At 41.2% G+C, this 22,549-nt stretch overlaps 1 protein-coding gene across 1 annotated transcript in view; it reads right to left on the bottom strand.

Annotated features, from left to right (window-relative positions):
- The window catches only part of LOC101843307 (ankyrin repeat domain-containing protein 26-like), a 38,733-nt gene extending 34,967 nt beyond the window's left edge, over positions 1 to 3,766 (bottom strand). The window contains exons 1-2 of the mRNA XM_040754500.1: positions 3,632 to 3,766; positions 2,353 to 2,545 (exon numbers count right to left, since the gene is read on the bottom strand). Of these exons, the coding sequence (XP_040610434.1) occupies positions 2,353 to 2,545; positions 3,632 to 3,752 (314 nt within the window). The 5' untranslated portion in view covers positions 3,753 to 3,766. The remainder of the gene's footprint in view (positions 1 to 2,352; positions 2,546 to 3,631) is intronic.
- Positions 3,767 to 22,549: the final 18,783 nt, after the last annotated feature.

The raw sequence follows: 22,549 nt of genomic DNA, 5'->3' as shown, positions 1-22,549 counted from the left end.
AACGTGTGTGGTATTAAAAGGAATTCACATTGCTCAGTTCTCTTCTTCCCTCATGGGAGTTCACACACTGAAATCTACTTCAACTAAATAATTGGACAGCTAAAATTATAATAATTTATATATCAAAGTTCAGTCTTTTCTAAAAGTAAAAATAGCCACTACTCATGAAATTATAACTACAAAATCAAACTGGCTAAAATACAAAACTTAAAAGATAAAAGATTAGAAACCATTTCAAATATAATAAACACCAAATAAAGTATTTCATAGAGTACAATTAACTGCATATACAGGGGAAATATATAATTGATCTAAATAAAATGTAACTTTGGTTAGTTTACATTTCTTTTTATCTCATCTGCCTTTACTTTGTGGGGCCATACTGTGTCTTGGTTTTAACTTTGAGTATGATACTCCTATTATATGTCACATGTACATACTATGTTAGATACAGAAGATGAAAACAAAGAAGAGAAGAAATAATCAGAATCACCAGGGCTACATTATGTGGTATAACTCAGGAATTTCTCCCGTAATGCCTTAATTCACTTTCTCTCTCTCTCTCTCTCTCTCTCTCTCTCTCTCTCTCTCTCTCTCTCTCTCTCTCTCTCTCTCTCTCTCTCTCTCTCTCTCTCTCTCTCTCTCTCTCTCTCTCTCTCTCTCTCTCTCTCTCTCTCTCTCTCTCTCTCTCTCTCTCTCTCTCTCTCTCTCTCTCTCTCTCTCTCTCTCTCTCTCTCTCTCTCTCTCTCTCTCTCTCTCTCTCCAAAACCTACATCTGACTGACTTACAAGTCTGCAATTGTGGAGAGCTTGGAAGTTGCACATTGTGGGCTGTCTTCAGCTTCCTGATCAGTCATGTATTGTCCATCTGTTTGAGTGAACATCCCTGACTATTAGATGAGATCATTTTCAAAAGGTAACAGTGGACTCCAACCCAAAGGCTAAGTATGTTAGCAGATTGCATCTTGATCTACAACAGATACCAAATGGGTGGGGGTGTCCCTGACTCTTATACCTGCTCTTATGACCCTTTTCCTCCTAGTGAGTTGCCTTGTCCAGCCTTAATATGAGAGTTTGTGCCTAGTCAAATTGTGCCTAGGCCTGTTCTTTTCTGAAGGGAGGGAGGGGAGCAGTGGATCTGGAGGAGAGGAGAGACTGAGGGGGAGAACTGGGAGGAGGGGAGGCTGCAGTTGGGATGTGTTGCATGAGAAGAGAATAAATAAAAACACCTTAATTTAAGACTTTCTCTTTTCTTTTACTATAAAAAGTCCACAAAATTGTGACCATGTTGGTATTTTGGGCCATGGCTACTTACATTTGGCTTCCGAATAAACTATTATTCCCTTTGAGGTGATTGCTCACTTTTTGTGTCAATGTCAAAATTTCATATTTCACAAGACTAAAAGAGCTGCCTCTGCTGCTGTTTTCTTCTTCTCCTCCTCTCCCTCCTTCCTTTTCTCCTCGTCCTCCTCTCCCTCCTGTGTTTCTTCTCTTCCTCAAATTCAACAGTGTTTCCCTATGTAGCCCAGACAGCCTTTGGCCTTGAATTTGAGATTGACTTTCCTATGCTCCCCAAGTGCTGGAATTATACACCCTACTACAACCAACTCAAAATTTGATTTCCCCTGCTGTAGACCCCCCTGCTATAGTCATGTGGATAAAACCTAGGGCCTTACATATGCTAGGCAAAGTATTCTACCACTAAGCTATAGCCTCTAACCCTCAGACTTTTTTTCATTAATTTGTTTTTTGCATTCCAATCCCAGTTCCACCTCCCTCCTCTCCTTCTGCTTCCCCCATTGCCCCCAACCCATCTCCCATCTGCTCCTCGGAGAGCCTCCCCCCTAGAAAGTCTGCTAAATCTGTCCCATCATCTTGTTGAGGCAGGGTCAAGGCACATCTCCACCCCCACACCCCTGTGTCTAGGCTGGGCAAGGTATCTCTCAGTATAGAATGGTTTCCACTGAGTCAGTTTGTGCATTAGTGTTAGGTCTTGGACTCACTTCCAGTGTCCTCATACATTGTCCCAGTCACACCATTGTTACCTATATAAGGGAGTCTAGTTTGGTCTTATGCAAGTTTCCTATTTGTCAGACCTGTGTCAGTGATCTCTCACTAGCTCAGGCCAGTTGATTCCATGGGTTTCATGGTCTTGACTCCTTTGTTCATATTATCACTCCTCCCCCATTTAGATTGTACTCCAGAAGGTTGGCCCAATGGTTAATTATGGATTTCTGCATCTGCTTCCATCTGTTTTTGGGAGAGGGTTCTAGCTTCTCTGGAGTTTGTGGCTTGTAGGCTGGGTATCTTTTGCTTTATGCCCTCAGACATTTTTAGCACTGAGATGTCGTACCTTAAATTGCTGAGCTCTTGTTCCTGCTTTATTTTTTCATGTTCTGCTTCTGAGAGCTTCTTATGTAGTCCAGTCACTTCATTTTCCATAGTTCCAAGTTTTCCTGCAAGTGCTTTGCAGTGACTATCTTTAAGTTGTATTAGCCTTTTATATGAATGAATTGTATCTCGGATTTTCAGTAGGCTACCAGGATCTGAATCATGGGGAAACCAATATGGAAATATAGATGAGTATGTTTTGTATATGAAAGACTGTATGCTGTCACATTCACTCATTCTTACGCTGAACAAGGGTAGAAAGCATATAAAGGGGCATGAAGGAGTTGAATGAGAAGAGTCACTTTTGCGCCCACTTAAGACAATAGGATAACTATGTCTAACATTGAGTATTTCAAAATAGCCAGTAGAGAGAATTTTTGGTGTTCTGACAGCAAAGAAGTGACAAATGCTTGAGGTTATAGATATAGAAAAGCAATGTTTTCATAATTATACATTGTGCATGTGTATTAAAATGCTGCACTGAGCCCCATAAATATGAGTGAAGATACTCTCCTATGTGTTAGTTAAAATAAAATGCTATTTTACAAAGTGAATATTATTTTATTATATCTAAAATACAGATAAAACTGATAAAAATATAGAAATATTCATACATGAACACACATATATTAAACAGTGATGATAGATAGATAGATAGATAGATAGATAGATAGATAGATAGACAGACAGACAGACAGGATCAAGAACAACAGGATATCCATGCCACAAAATGAACTTGGTATGAAAATAAACTCAAAATGGACTTCAAACTTCTAGAAAAAGTCTGACCTAGATGATTTATTAGATATGACCCCAAATCAAAACCCATAACTTAACAAAACACAAATTGGATTTTATAAAAATCTTAATTCTTGCTCTTTCAAAATATCTTACTAAGTTTAAGGATGTAGTTCAATGTTAGGGTTGTGAAGTAGACCATGGTCTCAAGTTTAGCAGGGAAACAATCCCAAAGCATTCCAAGGTTTCCAGATGGAGACAAAGATAACCTGACTCAATCATAGTAATCACTCAGGAGAATGTGGCTTTAAAAACACAGGCAGACCGAACACACTGAGGAAAATACAGTAGGAATAATAAAATGTCTGGCTGACTGTGTATGATTCCCATCCTCCTTAAACTATATAGCATGCCTCTGCCACGCATTAAGATACAGCAGTGCTCTGGGGTGCAGTGCTGAGCAATGTATACAGCTGTTGCTCTTCTGCACATGTTGGGCTTACCTTTGCATTCCAGGCTAAGATGTTCAATTAGCTTTAGTGTAGCTTCATAATTAGAGCAAGGAAACTTGCCATACTCTGAGGATGTTTCAGATGACTGAGTTAGGTCATCAAAATCTTCCATAGCAGGTGGGTTTTCCTTTTGACCTTTAAAATAAGTCATACCAATTCAATGCAATATATCCACCCCATAGTATCAGTACAGAAGAGGCAAATGTCCATCCTTTTATGTAATTAGAAACACAGGGATTTCTGAAAAGAATTGATGTTTTGGCAGAATGAAATTACCCATGAGACAGTGTTTCTTGATCTCATTTTAAAAGTTAAATGACTTCACATAACAACATTCTCTCTTTTCAGAAAATGTGATACATTTACACAATGGAGTACTATTCAGCAGAAAAAAACAATGAAATCTTGAAATTTTCAGGCAAATGGATGGCACTAGAAGAAACCATCCTGAGTGAGGTTTGCCCAGTCACAAAAAGAGAAACATGGTATATACTCACTCATATATAGATTTTAGACATGAATCAGGGGAGTGCCAGCCTACAATCCCACTTCCAGAGAGTCTGGGAAATAGAACCTTTATCTAGTGACTGATGAAATCAGAGGCAGACATCCACAGCTAAACACTGAACTAAACTCCTGGAACCCAGTGACAGAAAGGGAGGACTGGTAAGCAAAGGAGTCAAGACTGGGCTGGTTTAACCCACAGAGACAGATGACCTGAACAAGGGGAGCTCTTGGACCCCAGATTGATGGCTGGGAGGACAGCATGGGACTGATCCAGAACCCCCTGAATGTGGGTGTCAGTGAGAAGGCCTAGGCAATCTATGGGGCCTTGGGTAGTATTCATCCCTGGCATACAAATGGACTTTAGGTGCCCTTGCCACAATGAAGGATGCTCTCTCAGCCTGGACTCTTGTGGGAGGGGCTAGGCCCTGCCCTGGATGAAATGACAGAATCTGGAGATCTCCCATGGAGGGCCTCACCCTCTCTCCCTAGGCATAGGGGTGGGGATTGGGAGAGGGGCTGGGTGACCTGGTGGGGAGGACAGGGAGGAGAAGAGGGAGCTGGGATTGACATGTTTCTAATTTAAATTAAAAAATGAAAAAATTCTCTCTTTTCACTTTATCTTTTATAATTTATCTTTTAATATTACTATATTAGTGTATATTAGCAGTACAAAATTAAGGGGTTAATCATCACATTTCTATAATGCATATATACATACATATATATGTAGTTATCATATTCATCTACTCTATAATCTTTTATTCTTCGTTTTCTTCTTTCCCTTCACATCCCTGGAAGCTTCCCTTTATTTGATACATGACTTCGCACTTTATAAAGTATTTTAAAGAAATATTTCTTTTGTTACAGCAGCTTACACTGTTTTCTTCAGTGTTGCTCTTTTGGATTCTCAAAGTGTAAACTCATTTTAAGACAAATAGTAAATCTGTAAAACACAGAAGCGGGTCTGTACCTGTATCACTTTATATAAAGTCACATTTTTATTTATCTTGTTCATAAAGTTTACAAACCATTTAAAAGTAATTCCATAAATGGATAACTTCTTTATTTTCCCTGCTGATAATATTTACAAACTATTGAAAGACGATGCAAGGGTGATATGCCCGTAATGGAAAGAGCAACATTGAGGGACAAGGGCCAGTATTACTAATAATATAACAAATTTAGATCAAACTTACAGTCTAAGCAAGAGGAAAACAATGTTACCTTCACTATTAAATAGACATAAATCAGGTGCTTTGTTGTTATTGTCATTTTTAATAAAGTAAGCTTTTATGATTATTAAACTCAATTTGGAGAATAGTACTTGAGTCTTATGTGGAGGAACGTTTTTAAACTGATTTTTGGCTTTCTCAGGACCTGCTCTGCAATTGTTATGCATTATCCTAAGCAGGGGGCATGTGTTGAATTCATTTCACTCCTCAAAGAATTGTGAGGTAGATAACACGAGTTACATCATGAAGAACTAAATTAGAAAAATTCCTGGGGTCCTGGGCTAGCAAAATGGCTTAGCAGGTAAATGCACTCACTAGCTGCCAAACCTGAGGACCTGAATTCAATCCCCAGGACCTCTGCACATGTGGTATGTAGTAAGCTCATGTCCCGCCCTCCCCTCACCCACCAATCAGTGAATAAAAAAGTTAAAAAGAGAAAGCCCGGATTAATTACTCAAGTTATTCTGCTGATCAGTGGCTAAATGAGAATTTCAACCCAGGGATTCTGACTCCACATCGTAGTGTTTCATAATATGCTGTGGATGTAGTAGCTCCAACTGTTTTTAAAGGCAGAGAAATCCGTATTATCATTCCATTTCTTGCTAAAATTGATAATTTTGAATCTTTCAAACATTTGTGTGTGCGTGTACACATGTATGTGGTATATACACATACATGAGCACATGCGAAGGCCAGAGGTCAGACTGATGTTTTTATATATTGTTCCCCTCCTTAATTACTTAAAAATACTTATTTTGTATTCATGTTTCCCCTGATGTAGTGTAGGCGTCGCATGTGTGCTTGGTGCCTGCAGAGGCAGAAGAAGGTGTCAGATTCTCTGGAAGTGGAGTTAAGGATGATTGTGAGCCACCGTGTCAGTCAATGCTGAGAACGCAGCGTGTGAATCCTGGGAGAGCAACAAGTGCCGTTAGCCACCACACCTTCTCTCCAGCTCTCTATTTTTTAATTTTCCTGTAGTGTGAATGCCTGGATGTAGGTCTTTGTACCACGTGCATGCTTAGTGGCCGGGAGATGATAAGAGAGCATTGGAACTGCAACTCCGCTGAAACTGGAGTTACAGGCAGTTGTGAACCAACAAGTGGATGCTGGGAACCAACCCCAGTTCTCTGCAGCAACAGCACAGAGCACTCCTAACTGCTGATCCCGCTGAACCCTCTACCTTATTTTTAAAGGCGCTGTCTCTTGAACCTTGAGTGCACCGTGGCTAGACTTAGTAGCCTTTGAGTCTAAGATCCTCCTGCCCAAGCCTTCTAGTGCTGGGACGCCAATAGCATCACCATGCCTGGCGTTTTTATACGAGTTCTGGGGACCCAAGCTCGGGTCTTTATGTTTGACGAACAAACACTTTGCTCACTGAGTAGTATCTTATTTTAAAAATAAAATAACAATAAACATAGGCAATTTGTGGAAGCTCACTTTCTCCCTCACCCCAAAGAAATTCCATGGTATGTTTTTAGCTGTTTACTCACACACTTACGAACACTCATCGTACAATCCAAGTTAGGGACACCGTTGGTCCTTTGGGTCTTAAGGGTGGCCGAACTTTACTTTTTGTTACGTATAAACAAAATCCCCCCTTTCCCTGGAGTCTGAACATCTGGATTTTAGAGTCACTTACAAAATCACAACTTTGAATTCATTTCAAAACCATATAGGAGCCCATAGTTCTCATCTCCTCACCGAAAACACAAGAGCTCACAGTGGCCTCTAGCCTTGTTCTCTTTCCAGGAGGGTTCAACGGTCTGGTCCGTGATGGCTGGGGGGAGGGGAACTGGAGAGGTGGGGCATATGGCTGGTTGCAGAGGCTTCTGGAGTCCAGGGCAAAGTTTTTCCGGTGGTCCTTGGTAGTTGCTACATCCTGTGTTGCAAGAAGATTAAATACAGGAAGTTTGTAAAAATTCTTCAGTACTTTTTCGTTAAAACTCTCTTCATGGGGCTATTGTTTCTGTATTTACTTGAGTTCTGTGTGTGAATTTGTTAGATTCTTGACTTTTTAGCGCCTAGTGGTATGAGTGTTCTTTGCTAGTTTCTTAATGTGATTCTTAACAAATACAAACCAATTGAAACAACTCTATTCATTGACAGATTATAATGGAATAAATCTAGAAATTAATAACAAGGTTATCTACAGAAACTTGAAAAATGAGAACTGGAACAATAAATATTCAAAATAAATAGTAGGTCTTCAAGAAAGTAGGGAAGAAACTTTAAAAATTCTAGAGTTAAATTTAATGAAAACAGAAGCTGATGCAGAAAAGTAAGTTCTAGGGGAAAAAGCTCATAGCTGTGATTGCCCATATTGGAAAAAAGTCAAAGGTCACTTTCTTGTGTGTCTTATGTGTTTGGTGTTTTGGACACTTGTTTCTTGAGTTCCTTATGTATTTTAGAAATTAGCCATCTGTCAGATGTGGGGTTGGAAAAGAACTTTTCCCATTCTGTCAGCTGCCATTTTTTCTTGCTGACTGTGTCCTTTGCCTTACAGAAGCTTCTCAGTTTCAGGAGGTCCCATTTATTGTCAATCTCAATGTCTGTGCTACTGGTGTTATGTACAGGAAGTGGTCTTCTGTACCAATTGGTTCAAGGGTGCCTCCCACTTTCTCTTCTAAGAGGTTCAGTGTGGCAGGATTTATGTTGAGGTCTTTGATCCATTTGGATTTAAGTTTTGTGCATGGTGATAGATATGGATCTATCTGCAGTCTTCTACATGTCAGTCTCCAGTTATGCCAGCAACATTTGCTGAAAATGCTTTCTTTTTTCCATTGTATAACTTTAGCTTATTTGTCAAAAATCAGGTGTTTGTATGTGTGTGGGTTAACAGCAAGGTTTTCAATTTGGTTCCATTGACCTACCTGTCTATTTTTGTACCAATATCAAGCTGTTTATAGGACTATGGCTCTATAATAGAAGTCAGGGATGGTGATGCCTCCAGAAGTTCCTTTATTGTACAGGGTTGTTGTAGCTATCCTGCTCTTTTTGTTTTTCCATATAAAGTTGAGTATAGATCTTTCAAGATCTGTGAAGAACTGTGTTGGGATTGTAATGGGGATTGCATTGAATCTGTAGATTGCTTTTGGCAAGTTTGCCATTTTTGCTGTGTTGATCCTACCTATCCAAAAGCATGGGAGATTTTTCCATGTTCTGGTCTCTTCTGTATTTTCTTTCTTTAAGGACTCAAAGTTGTTACTGTACAGGTCTTTCACTTGTTTGGTTAGCATTACTCCAAGATATTTTATGCTCCTTGTGGCTATTGTAAAGGGTGATGTCACTCTGATTTCTTTCTCAGCCCATTTATCATCTGTATATAGTAGGGCTACTGATTTTTTGAGTTAATTTTGTATCTTAACACTTTGCTGAAGGTATTTATCAGCTGTAGAAGTTTCTCTAGTAGAGTTTTTTGGGTCACTTATTTAGACAATCATATCATCTGCAAAAAGTGAAAGTTTGACTTCTTCCTTTCCAATTTGTATCCCCTTGATTTCCTTTTGTTGTCTTACTGCTCTAGCTAGGACTTCAAGTACAATATTGAAGAGACATGGAGAGAGTGGACAGCCTTGTCTTGTTCTAGATTGTAGAGGAATCGTGTTGAGTTTCTCTCCATTTAGTTTGATGTTGACTGTTAGCTTGCTGTATATTGCTTTTACTATGTTTAGGTATGATCCTGTTATCCCTGATCTCTCCAAGACCTCTATCATGTAGGGGTGTTGGATTTTGTCAAAGGCTTTTTCAGGATCTAGTGAGATAAACATGTGGTTTTTCTTTCTCAGTTTGTTTATATGGGTGAATTACATTGATGGATTTTCGTATGTTGAATCATCCCTATATCACTGGGATGAAGCCTACTTGATCATGGTGGATGAGTTTTCTGATGTGTAGTTGAATTCAATTTACCAGTATTTTATTGAGTATTTTTGCATCAATGTTCATGAGGGATATTGGTCTGTAGTTCTCTTTCTTAGTTGTGTCTTTGTGTGGCTTGGAGATGAAGGTTATTGAAGCCTGATAAAAAGAGTTTGGCAATGGCCCTTCTGTTTCTATTGGGTAGAATACTTTGAGGAGAATTGGTATAAGCTCTTCTTTGAATTCCTGGTAGAATTCTGCACTGAAGTCATCTGGCCCTGGTCCTCTTTTGGTTGGGAGACTTTTAATGATTACTTTTATTTCATTAGGGTTTATAGGTCTATTTAAATTGCTTATCTGTTCTTGATTTAATTTTGGTAAGTGATATCTATCCAGAAAATTGTCCATTTCCTTTAAATTTTCAAATTTTGAAGAGTACAGTTTTCGAAGTTTGACCTGATGATTCTCTGGATTTCCTCAGTGTCTGTTGTTATGTCCCCCCTTTCATTTCTGATTTTGTTAATTTGCATGTTAACTCTCTGCCTTTTGGTAAGTTTGGATAAAGGTTTGTCTATCTTGTTGATTTTCTTGAAGAACCAACACTTTGTTGCATTGTTTGTATTGTTTTCTTTATTTCTACTTTATTGATTTCAGCCCTCAATTTGATTATTTCCTGGCATCTACTCCTCCTGGGTGAGTTTGCTTTTTTGTTGTTGTTTTAGCACTTTTAGGTGTGCTGTTAATTCTCTAGTGTGACTATTCTCCAATTTCTTCATGTGAGCAGTTAGTACTATGAACTTTCCTCTTTGCATTGCTTTCAAAGTGTCCTGTAAGTTTGGGTATGTTGTATCTTCCTTTTCATTGAATTCTAGGAAGTCTTTAATTTCTTTTTTTTTATTTCTTTCTTGACCCAGGAATGGTGCAATTGCACATTTTTCAATTTCCATGAGTTTGTAGGTTTTTTGCAATTTGTGTTGTCATTGAATTCTAACTTTAAAGCGTGATGGTCTGATAAGATATGGGGGGTTATTCCAATTTTTTTGTACTTATTGAGGTTTGCTATGTTGCCAAGTATGTGGTCAATTTTAGAGAAGGTTTCATGTGTGTTGGGGAAGTCCTGTGTATATGTTAATAAATTACTGCTGGCCAATAGGAATCTAGATAGGTGGGGCTAGGAGTCCAGGAGGATTCTGGGAGGAGAAACACAAGAGAGTCAACATGTAACCGCCATGGGGGTAGGAGCCCAGAACTATTCTCCGGTAAGAGACATACTTAGATTAACAATTATGGGGTAATTACTTAAAGCAGAGCTAGCCAGTAAGAGACAAGCAAGGCCAACAGCTTCATAATGAATATAGCCTCTTGTGTGTTTATTTGGGATTGAAGCGGCTCTGGAACCAGGCTGACGGGAAGGCTCCTCTCAAGGAAAGCTTCTCTTAACATAATGGTGATCAGGAGTGGGATCATGAATTTCCACGCAGAATGACAAAAGCTTTAAAGGAATTTTAGAAACAGAAGAATGGAGAGAAGCACAGATTTTTGGTAGCAGCATTTTTCTCAGGTGTGCTCTGTTTTGCTAGCGACAAGCCGAGATTCACACGGCTCGCTTACTGGAGTCTTCCTGACTCGGCATAAAAAGAAAAAGAAAAAGAAAAAAAAAAACCAACAAGGTTGTTTTAAGAGACTCTGCTAACGATTGAAAGGTGTGTACGTACAGCTGGAAGTGGCAGCTTTTGCTGGATGTCAGCATGGACTGAGGCGGTAAGCTGGAGTCACGCTTACGCCCGCCATCTTGACGGAAAAACTGGCAGTTTAAAACAGCCGCGGTTTTGCAGATAAGACACGTGGTCAGAAAAACATAAAGATTTACAGTAAAGTCAGACTTGGATGAAGAAAATCTCTAAAAGTTTACAGTGTGTTTAAAAATATACATGAGATTGAGAGAGAAAATGAAACGGCAAAGTGGTAAATAAATACAAAAGCTGGCGTTGTGGTGGCGCATGCCGGTAGGAATTGCTCCAGAGGCAGAGGCAGGCGGATTTCCAAAGAGAAACCCTGTCTCAGAGAAAAAGAAATAAAAGTGAAAGAAATCAAGTAATAATAAATAAATAAGCCACGTAAAGATGGAAAATACACAGAGAGTCTGGATACTGTATGCTATTGTGTTTTTCAGTTTTTTGATTGCTAAGGAAGGAACAGCTGCTAAAGTACACTTGATTGTAAATGCTGCTGAATTAATCCAACTTCTATCTTTTGAAAATGCCTTGACTTCAAAATTTAAGTATAAGGATATGTTACTCGGAAAAGGAGTTTTAATTTATGTTTCCACAGAACATAAAAAGCTGAGGATTTCTTCCAGGCTTCTGTGGTTTGACGAACCAAGACCCCCGGAAGCAGTGGACCAGGTGTTCCAACAATCGAAACAGCTAAGATGATGCAGCTTTACAGACCCAGAAAATATGGACTTATGCAGGTTTCTGAGTTTTGTCATGATCCCCATGGTATGAACAGCGCCCCCTTCCAGCAGGAAGCAGTTTGGAATGAGCGACGTCCCAATTCCCATCTTGTTTATAAATCTTTGTTTTCATTTAAATGGGATTGTTTATAATTGGTTAATGATCACAACCAATCTCCTTTTAATGGTAAAAAGGGGAATTATGGTATGGGTATTGTTTTTAATTTATTGATACAAATTCAAGGTCAAATTTGTGATATGTATATTTCTCCTCTTGATTAAGTATTGTGCTTATACTGATCTTTTAAAACGTAATGCATAATTGAATACAGGCTATAGATAGTTATTTATAAGAGTCAGATCTTATAGTTAGGTAAGTTAGGTTTTCTAGATATATAGAGATGTATTTGAGACAGATAGTCTTCAAACCTCTCAAAGACCATCAGAAAATGGCATTTTAAATGGTTTAGGGTTTTTCTTGACAATGAGAAATGTCTGCTCCTGGCAGCACCAATTATGTCTGAGAGGAAAATGGGCATCGAAGAAACTCGTTATGGAGTTTGCTTTCAACGTGGCAATATTAGCCATTTGGGCAAGAAACTGCTCTTGCCTAGACTGTTTGACTGTTGTTGGATAATCTGGACATGCAGGACCCACAGAAAAGTGACTGCTGAACTCAGTCTTACAGGGTTCCTGCTTCATGGAAGAGTCTAGGAGACGTTCTGCAGGACAAAGACAAATGACTGACAGACTGCCAATGCAGATGGACAGTTTGAAATTTCCTGCTTTGCTGAGAAGTGTTCCAGACACATTGTGGCCTATGGGCTGAAGATGGATGCCCCAACATTACAGAGGAACTTCGGGTGACTGTCCAGGCAGTAAGATACCTCTGTCAATCCTAGTGTTTATATATTATCCTTCTGTGGTCTTTGATGGAGTTGAAGACAGATAGTTATAATTATAGTTTTCCTTAGTTATGATAAGAGATAAGCTACATATAGAACTTTAGACTTACAAGGATGGGATGGATGACATTTTCTTTAGATCTTGCTAAATGTTAATAGACAAAATGTTGTAACTGTGTTCTTACTTGATAACTGTTCTGTCATATACAATTTGACTATGTTAAAGTTAAGACCTTTCTTTTTGTTTAAACAGAAAAGAGGAGATGTTGGGGAAGTCCTGTGTATATGTTAATAAATTACTGCTGGCCAATAGGAATCTAGATAGGTGGGGCTAGGAGTCCAGGAGGATTCTGGGAGGAGAAACACAAGAGAGTCAACATGTAACCGCCATGGGGGTAGGAGCCCAGAACTATTCTCCGGTAAGAGACATACTTAGATTAACAATTATGGGGTAATTACTTAAAGCAGAGCTAGCCAGTAAGAGACAAGCAAGGCCAACAGCTTCATAATGAATATAGCCTCTTGTGTGTTTATTTGGGATTGAAGCGGCTCTGGAACCAGGCTGGCGGGAAGGCTCCTCTCAAGGAAAGCTTCTCTTAACACATGTGGTGCTGAGAAGAAGGTATATTCGTTTGTGTTTGGATGGTATGTTCTATAGATGTCTGTGAAACCCAATTGGGTCATAACTTCTATTAATTTCTTTATTTCTTTGTTAAGTTTCTGTCTGGTGGTCCTGTCTAGTGGTGAGAATGGGGTGTTGAGGCCTTCCACTATAAGTGTGAGGTTTCATGTGTGATTTGAGTTTTAATAATGTTTCTTTTATGAATGTGGATGCCTTTGTATTTGGGGCGTAGATGTTCAGAATTGAGACTTCGTCTTGATGTATGTCTCCTGTGATGAGTATGAAATGACATCCTTTATCTCTTTTGATTGATTTTAGCTGAAAGTCTAATTAGTTAGATATTAAAATTGCTACCCCCACTTGTTTCTTGTGTACTGTAGGGTTAGGGTTTTTTTTCCAATTTCTGCCAATTGTGAATAGAGCAGCAATGAACATAATTAAGCAAGTGTCCCTTGTGGTAAGATGAAGAGTCTTTGGCGTATATTCCCAAGAGTTGTATAGCTGGGTCTTGAGGTAAAACAATTCCCAATTTTCTGAGAAATTGCCATATTGATTTCCATAGTAGCTGAACAAATTTGCACTCCCACCAGCCATGGAAGAATGTTCCCCTTGCTAGATATCCTTGCCAGAATGAGGTGTCACTTGTGTTATTGTTCTTAGCCATTCTGACAGGTGTAAGATGGAATCTCAAAGTAGTTTTGATATGCATTTCCCTGATGGCTAAGGATGTTGAAAATTTGTTTAAGTGTTCCAAAGCCATTTGAGTTTCCTCTTTCGGAAATTCTGTTTATATCTGCACTCCATTTTAATTGGATTATTTGGTTTGTTGATATCTAGATACTTAAGTTCTTTATATATTTTGGATACTAAAACTGTTGGATGTGGAATTGATAAAAATCTTTCCACATTTTGAGCTGGGATTGACATGTGAAGTAAGCTTGTTTCTAATTTAAATAAAATAAAACAAAACAAAAAAAGAAAATTCAGATTTTTGAGACAAAATATGTCTCACTCTCACTCTCTATATATGCATATATATCTTACTGAGTTGACATGTTTGTATCTATGAATTATATAAATTTGTGTGTTTATGTATATATAATAAAGAGGAAGAAACTGAAAAAAAAAAACCTTTCCCCGTTTTGTAGGTTGCTGTCTACATTATGGATTGAATGGCCTTGTCTTGATCCTGATTTTAGTGAAATTGCTTTGAGTTTCTCTCCATTAAAGTTGATGCTGACTACATCAACTTTATGTTTCAACTGTATGTTTATGTATCAACTATATGTTTCAGTATATCTCTTGTATTCCTAATCTCTCCAAGACTTTTGTCATGAAAGGGGGTTGGATTTTGTCAAAGGCCTTTTTTGCATCTAATGAGATAATAGTGTGTGTTTTTCTTTCAGTTTGTTTATATAGTAGATTACATTTACTGTTTTTTGCCCCAACCCACAGGACAAGCAACGTGGGGACTGGGGACATGTAGGAGAGAGATGGGGGACAAGAGAGAAATGAGAAACAGATGACAAGACAAGATTCTGTCAAGTTGACAAACTTTATTCAAAAGGATTTATGTAGGGAAGTGGGGGGGGGGGGAAGGGGGTGTACTGCAGCTGCAAGGATCCTGGTAGGGCAAGAGGTCAGTGGGAGGGGTAAAGCATCCCGTGTTGCCTGGTAACCCGACAGCAGGGTCTGAGCCTATCTTTTACAATTTACTGTCTGTTGCTCAGGCCTATCTTCTGACAGACTCTGTAGTTTTCCAGTTATGCTACTCTTTAACTGACAGATAAGTCACAGGTCTGTTTCTAGGGAATTGCTTCATATCTGAAGCGGTGGTATTTCTGCAGTGTGGCCTGGAGTCCCGTCTTCTATACGAGGACGTGATGATGCTAGGGCTCCAAAAAGCCAGCTCATTTACCAGGTGGTTGGGAGATTTTAATGACTGCTTCTATTTCACTATGGGTTATAGATATGTTTACATTGCTTATCTAACAACGATCCAAGTTTGGTGAGTTGTTCCTATCCAGAAAATTATGCATTTATTTTGGATTTTCTAATATGTTGGAGTATAGGTTTTTAAAGTATGTCCTTATGATTTTTTGGATTTCCTCAGTGTCTGTTGTTATGTCCCCCTCTTCACTTCTGATTTTGTTAATTTGGATATTCTTTCTCTGCCTTTTAGTTAATTTGATAAGGTTTTGACAATCATGTTGATTTTCTCAAAGAGTAAACTCTTTGTTTCATTGAGTCTTTGTATTTTTTCTATTATCTTGATTTTCCTACCTAAGTGATTATTTCTTGTTGTCTACTCCTTTTGGGTGTAATTCCATTATTTCTTTCTGTCTTTCTTTCTTTCTTCCTTCCTCCCTCCCTTCCTTCTTTCTTTTTTCTTTTGTTCTAGACACTTCAGGTGTTCTATTCAGTTGGTATTATGCACATTTTTTTAAATATAGGCAGTTAGTGCCATGAACTTGCCTCTTAGAACTACTGTTATAGTGTTTCGTGTGTTTGGGTATTTTTCACATTCATTTTTGCTTAATTGTAGAACGTTTTTAAGTTCTGTTTTGACCCATTTCTCATTCACTAGAGTCGTTCTGTTCTCATGAGTTTTTAAGCTTTCTGTTGTTGCTATCCAGCTCTAATCTGTGATCTTCTGATAGGATGCAGGGTATTATTTCAATTTTCTGTAACTTTTGAAATGTCTTTTGTGTTTAAGTTTGTGGTCCATTTTGGAGGAAGTTCCATGAGGTGTAGAGAAGAAGGTATATCTTTTGTGTTTGGATGAAATGTTCTGTAAATACTTGTTAGGCCCATTTGGTTTACAATATCTGCTAGCTCCAGAATTTATTTCCTTAGTTTTCGTCTGGATGCTGTGTCTATTGGTGAGAATGGGGTATTGAAGTCTCCCACTATCAGAGCGTGAGGGTCAATGTGTGGTTTAGTTTGTAGCAGTGTTTCTTTTACAAATGTGGAAGCACTTGTGTTTGGCACATAGATGTTAAGAATTGAAATGTCATCTTGGTGGATTTTTCCTTTGAGTGTATGGTATCCTTCCCTATCTCTTCTGATTAGTTTTTGTTTGAAATCTATCTTGTTAGATATTAAAATGGTTAGTTACACTAGATTGCTTCTTGGGTATATTTACTTGGAATATCTTTTTGCAATCTCTTACCCTGAGGAAATTTCTTTTTTTTATATTGAGGTATTTCTTGGGTGCAGCAAAAAGATGGATCAGGGTTTTGCCCTATTATTATTCTGTGTCCTTTTAAATTTTTTAACTTATTTTTTTGTCGCTGTCACATCATGCATCTCAATTCCATTCATTTCCTTGTCTCTTTGTACTCATCCTCTGCCCTTGCAAACCCCCCCCCATAAAAAGAAAAAGGAAAGGAAAAAATCTCGTCATGGAAGCCGTAGCGTGACACAGACTCACAAACAACCCTTTTATCCACGTATCTTTACTTGCAAATGTTCATTGCAAAGAGTCATTGGTCTGGTTCCAGTCCTCTGGTTCTGCTACACTATTGATGCTGGGCCCTCATGGGGACTCCTCTTGCTTATCCTGCTGTTGGATACCCTGTGTTGGAGATCCTGCAGCTTTCGGTCTGCAGGACTGGTCCCTTCATGAGCTCCAGCAGATCTCGGATCTGGTGGATGTTGGAGTGGGCCAACTCATAGCCCTGGCTCTGGGCCTGGGTAGTTGCAGGGTGGGTCAGCCAGCCCGCTCTTCCCCATCCTCACCACCAGGGTGAGCTCTCAGGCGTTGCCATGGCTAGTTCACACTATGCAGCAAGGAGCAAAGGGCAGGGCCAGTTCTCCTGCTTTCACACCCTCAGGGGCGGCTCTCCCACATCTAGACCATCAGAGAAAGGTGCTGGGCCGTTCTCCCGAATGCTGCAGCTGGTGAGGGGCAGGGAAAGCCCCCCTGCTCCTACGATCTCAGGACTAGCTCTCCTACCCTCCAAAGGGGTCAGGAGGTGGGGATCGCTCCCCTGCCCACACCACACGGCAAATGAGGGGTGGGCCAGATCTCCCATGCTCACGTTATTGGCTCTGGTTCACCCATACCGGTCAATAGAGTCAGCTGTGCTGTGCTGCCCGGGCGAGATGCAGGGCTCAATTTCCTGAGTTTCGCAGCTGCTAAGGGGAAGGGATATGATTACAGGTGGCAGGGGCAAGATGCCCTCCTCCATGTCAGATGAAGGGGTGTGGTCTGCTATCCTTCTCTCACACACCCTCAAGGCCAGCTCACTGGCACCTCAGCTAACAGGGCCAGCACTACTGTGTTGTCCAGGCAAGGGGCATGGCCGCTTTCCTGAGTGCAACTGAGTGATGTGTCTGCTAAGGGGGAAGGTCGGCTCCCTAGTCTGTTGCAGGCCGCTGGGAGCAAAGGATAAGGAGAGACTTTTCTCCCCTGCCCACAATGCGGCTTGACAGACCCTCAAGCTCACAACTTTGGGACTGGCTCCCCCACACCTCCGCCAACAGGGTCAGCTCTGCGGTGCTGTCCAGATGAGGTGCACGGCCCATTCTCCTGGGTGTCGCAGCTGGTAAAGGGGAGGGTCAGCTCCCTTGCCAGCTGAAGGCAGTAGGGACGAGGAGGACATCTTTCCCTCACTCCCACCAACACACCTAAGATGAGGGAGGGGCACCAGCTGCTCTCCTCTAGTGTCCTCAGGGATGGCTCACCGTGCCCTTGTCAACTCTGCTGTGCTGCCCAGGGGAGGCACAGGGCCTGTTCTCAGGAGTGCTGCAGCTGTGAGGTATTGGGTCAGACCCTGCAGGTAGGAGGGGTGGAGGGAAGGAGAGCATCTCTCCCTCACCCACGCCACCACATGGCGGGTGCGACCTGCGCTCCCATTCTTATACCCTCAGGGCCAGCTTGCCCATGCCCCTGCAAACAGGGTCAGCGCTATTGTGTTGCCCAGGTGAGGTGTAGGACTTGCTCTCCTGAATTCTAGCCGGGGAGGGGCAGGATCAGTTCTCCCTAGTGTTGCAGTCAGTGAGGGGTGGGGGAGACAACTCTGTACAGCCCTATCCTCTCAGCCTTTGACGGTGTCAGGAGCCACAGCATCAACACAGACCACGACTGCATGAGAGCCATGAACCCAGACACTGGCCCTGGCAGCAGCCCAGGCCCAGACATCACCATGGCCCTTGGTAGCAACGAAGTACCCACCTCAGCCCGCTTACCTATTTTGCCTTTTCAGATATGCCCCATTCACAGGACATGACCCCCCTTTTTTCTTTCCCTCTCCCCCAAACCACACCATACAATTGCTCACCATAGTAGTGCCTGTCTGCCCGGTGCCATACATGGGTGGGCATGTATTTTCTCCTTGGAGCCAGGGCAAACTGCCCCAAGCCCCCGTGTGGGTCTCCTTGTCCCACTTATCTGTCATGGCGTTGGGCAGGACCATGCTTCCTCTTCAGAAACAGATCATATTAGTGCCCTGCTTGGAGTGGAGGCATTGCTGAAGTCCTCTTGCAGACTGCCGCTAGAAAGCCTGGCTTGTCTCTGTCTTTTGATGGGTGAATTGAGACAAGTGTTGTTGAGAGATATCAATGACCAATAATTATTGGTTCCTGTTATTTTATTGTTGTTTTTCGTGGTGGTAATGGCATACATGTGTGTGTTTTATAGTTTCATGTCAAATTGACATAACCTGGAATCATTTGTGAGGAGGAAACCTCAATTAAGAAAATGCCCCCATAAGATTGGGTTGTAAGCAGTCTTACAAGGTATTTTCTTGATTAGTGATTGATGGAGTGACCAGCCCATTGTGGGTGTTGCCATCCCTGGGCCAGTGGTTCTGGGTTTATTCTCCTTCCTGTATTCCTATTATTCTTAGATTTTGTCTTTTCATAACGTCCCAGATTTCCTGGATTTTTTGTGTCAGGAGTTTTTTAGATTTAACATTTCCACTGACCAATGTATCCATTTCCTTTATTGAATTTTCAATTCCTGAAATTCTCTTTTTTAAAGATTTTTATATTATTTTAATTTTAAATAGATTGTTTTACATGTCAATCCCAGTTTCCTCTCCCTCCCCTCCTCCCGCACCCTCCCACCATCCCCCCCAGCCTCCCACCCTATTGCCATTTCCTTCCACATAGGGGATATCCAGAGTCTGTCATTTCACTCAGGGCAGGGTCCAGGCACTCCCCTAAGAGTCCAGTTCTCTGAAATTCTCTCTTCCATCTCTTGTTTTCTGTTAGTGAAGTTTGTCTTTGTAATTCCTGTTTGAATTCCTACATTTTTCATTTCCAGAATTCCCTCTTTGGGTTTCCTTTACTGAGTCTATTTCCATTTCAGGTCTTGAACACTTTTATTCATTTTCTTCCACTGTTTGTGTTTTCCTGAATTTAAAGGATTTATGCATTTCCTCTTCAAAGGCCTCTATCATCTCCACACAGGCTTTCTTAAGGTCTTTTTCTTGTGCTTCAGCTATGTTGGAAAAGTAAGGGCCTGCTGAGGTAGGGTTGCTGGGTTCTAGTGGAGACATATTGTCCTGATGTTACTGGTTGTGTTTTCACACTGGTGTCTAGGCATCTGGGTTTGGGATGATTACAGTTCTAGGTGCTGGTATCTGGTTTTGTCTTTGTTGGGTGGTTGTTTTGTTTCTTGGTTTCTGTTTCATCTCTGGGTTTTAGAAGAGTGTGTTGCCTGCTAGGAAATTTTCTGTGGATCTGATACATGTGGCCACTGGGGATTCTAGGTACAATGTATTTCTGGGTACTGGGAACTGACACTTAGAAATGGGGATAGGCTAGGAGTCTGAGGGAGTTCACAGGAAGGAGGAGAACGGAGTGTTCCCCCAGGATCTGCTTATTTAGTCTCCTTGGAATGGGGGCAAAGGGAAGCGTAGTCATCTAAGAAGGTCTGCTATAGACCTGGGGATGACACTGTGGGGTTGGATCTGGAGGAACAGAGCGGGGTGAAGATATGCAGTCAGTCTGTTTCCCATGCAGGAGTGGCCTGTAGGTTATCAGGGAGTGCCTGCTGGGTTTGGGGGCTGGGGTAAAACAATGAGTGGAGAGAGGGAGTAGGAAGGGAAGGTCTTGGGAGTCACAGAAGATGTGGGAGAAGGTGGAGGAAGGCTGCAGCAGATGTCCTGTTGCAGAGGTAGGGGTGAGACTTGGGAATTGGATTTGGAGATGAGGGAGTGCTGAAGGTCTTCAGTTAACTCACCTGGCCTGCTCAGCTGATGTGTTCCCAGGGAATGCCTGCTGCTGGTGGAAGCTGGGACAACGGGATGCTTTGGGGGAAAGAAGGCTGGGAAATGTTATGATCTTCTGGACATGAGGTCAAAGAAAAAAGGGAGACCACAGCATGTGTTCTGCTACAGAGCTTGGGAGGAGGCTAAAATAAAAATACTTTAACTAGCTATATAATAGTAACAATATAGCTTGAAAGGGACAGATTTTTAAATAAACCCTAGCAATAAGCATAGCCCTAAAGGCTAACCCCTAACTGTCTATGCTATCCTCATAATGAGAACCCCTACCACCAACTAACATTAACATTTGTCTTAGGGAGACTACTGCAGTAATGAAACACCATGACCAAAAGCAAATTGGAGGGCAGAGGGTTTACTTTGTTTACATTTCCACGTCAGAGTCAATCGTCAAATGAAGTCAGGACAGTAACTCAAGCAGGAAGCTGGAGGTGGGAGCTGATCCAGGGGCCATGGAGAGGTGTCTCTCACTAGCTTGCTTCTCGAGCTCTGTTTAGCCTGTTTTCTTATAGAACCCAGGAACAACAGTCCAGGGGTGGCCCCACCCACAATGGGCTGAGCACTGCCCCAACCATCAATCACTACCTAAGAAAATGCTCCATAGTCTTCCCTACCGATCTTACAGCCTGGTTGAGGTGACTTAAAACTAGGTAGGATAACCGACTCCTCGTTAACGTGACAGAAACACACCACTGTTCAATTAGAACATTTCCTTTCTCCTTTGTTCCCAAGGTAGCACATTAATATTAAAATCATAATATACAACATAAATAACTTCAAAAGGTCCAGTCTTTACACATTCAAATGCATTGAAAGGTCAGACTCTTCAAAATATCCAGTCTCTTAAAAAACCCAAAATCTCTTTAAAAGTTCAAAGTCTCTCAATTATGGGCTCCTGTAAAATAGGAAAATAAGTTACATACTTTCTTACTCAAGAGAGAAGAACCAGGGCACCATAACAACATTAACAAAGAAAAATCAAACTCCAATGGTGTAAACAACCCAGGTATCCAATGTCTAGTGTCCATGCCCGACCTTCAGAGTTCCTCCAGAGTGCACAGGTCACTTCTCCAGCCTATATTCCCACAGCACTGTTCTTCATTGAAGGAACTCAACAGGGCAGGAGCTTGGAGGCAGGAACTGGCAGAGGCTATGGAGGATGCTGCTTACTGACTTGTTCCTCAATGCTTGTTCATCCTGTTGTCTTACAGGACCCAGGACTACCAGCCCAGGGATGATAGCACACCCACAATGGGCTGGACCCTCCCCGATAATTACTAATTGAGAAAACGCCTTACAGCCAGATCTTATGAAGGCATTTTCCAGTTAATGTTCCCTTCTTTCAGATAATTCTAGTTTGTGTGTCAAGTTGACATCTAACTAGCCAGCACACAGGGCAAGTATTTCCTTGGTTTCTATGAACAAGGTGTGACCTGGTAATGTACAAGGACCCCAGACTTTAGTAGCCCCCAAGACCTTAGCACAGCAGATGTCATGTTAAGAAACATCATAGAACTCACCTTTGAAATCAGAACTGTAGGGAGCAAGGACCTAATCCATGAAAGACCTAATCTGTATTTCCAGGATCTGGAAAAGTCCCTAAATGTACCAGCCTTGGTTTTTGCTTGCATAGTTTTGATTCTTGCTAGCTGTTCATGCTAACCAAAGAGTGTCAAACAGGACATTTTTTTTTTTGTGCATAAAAGGCCAAGAACAGTGAGGATCTGGGCTACCTGAGTTGGGCAAGTTCCCTGTGAAGCTGGCAAATACTTTCTATTCGTCTTAAGAGTCCACATGCTTTCTGAGGAGTTATCTTGTCACAGTGGACGTCACATTGGTTCACTGGGTATGACCTGCCTAGAAACAAAGGCATCACAGACATAGGAATAAACCCCGATGTGAGAGCTGGACCCTGCCTCATCTTACTTCCTCTAACACATGGCATTCATAAATATCCATGGTGTCTGTATTCCGGATCGATCCGTCTTACAGCAGGCTTGGTTAAAGCTTCCTCCAGAGCGCCCGAGGGACATCATCAGGCGGCGCAGTCCGAGCATCATCGGGCGGCGCAGCCCGCACATTATCAGGAAGC

The sequence above is a fragment of the Mesocricetus auratus genome, unplaced genomic scaffold (assembly GCF_017639785.1).
Source record: "Mesocricetus auratus isolate SY011 unplaced genomic scaffold, BCM_Maur_2.0 Super-Scaffold_100011, whole genome shotgun sequence".
Taxonomy (NCBI): Eukaryota; Metazoa; Chordata; class Mammalia; order Rodentia; family Cricetidae; genus Mesocricetus; species Mesocricetus auratus.
This window is presented reverse-complemented; position numbering and strand designations above follow the sequence as displayed.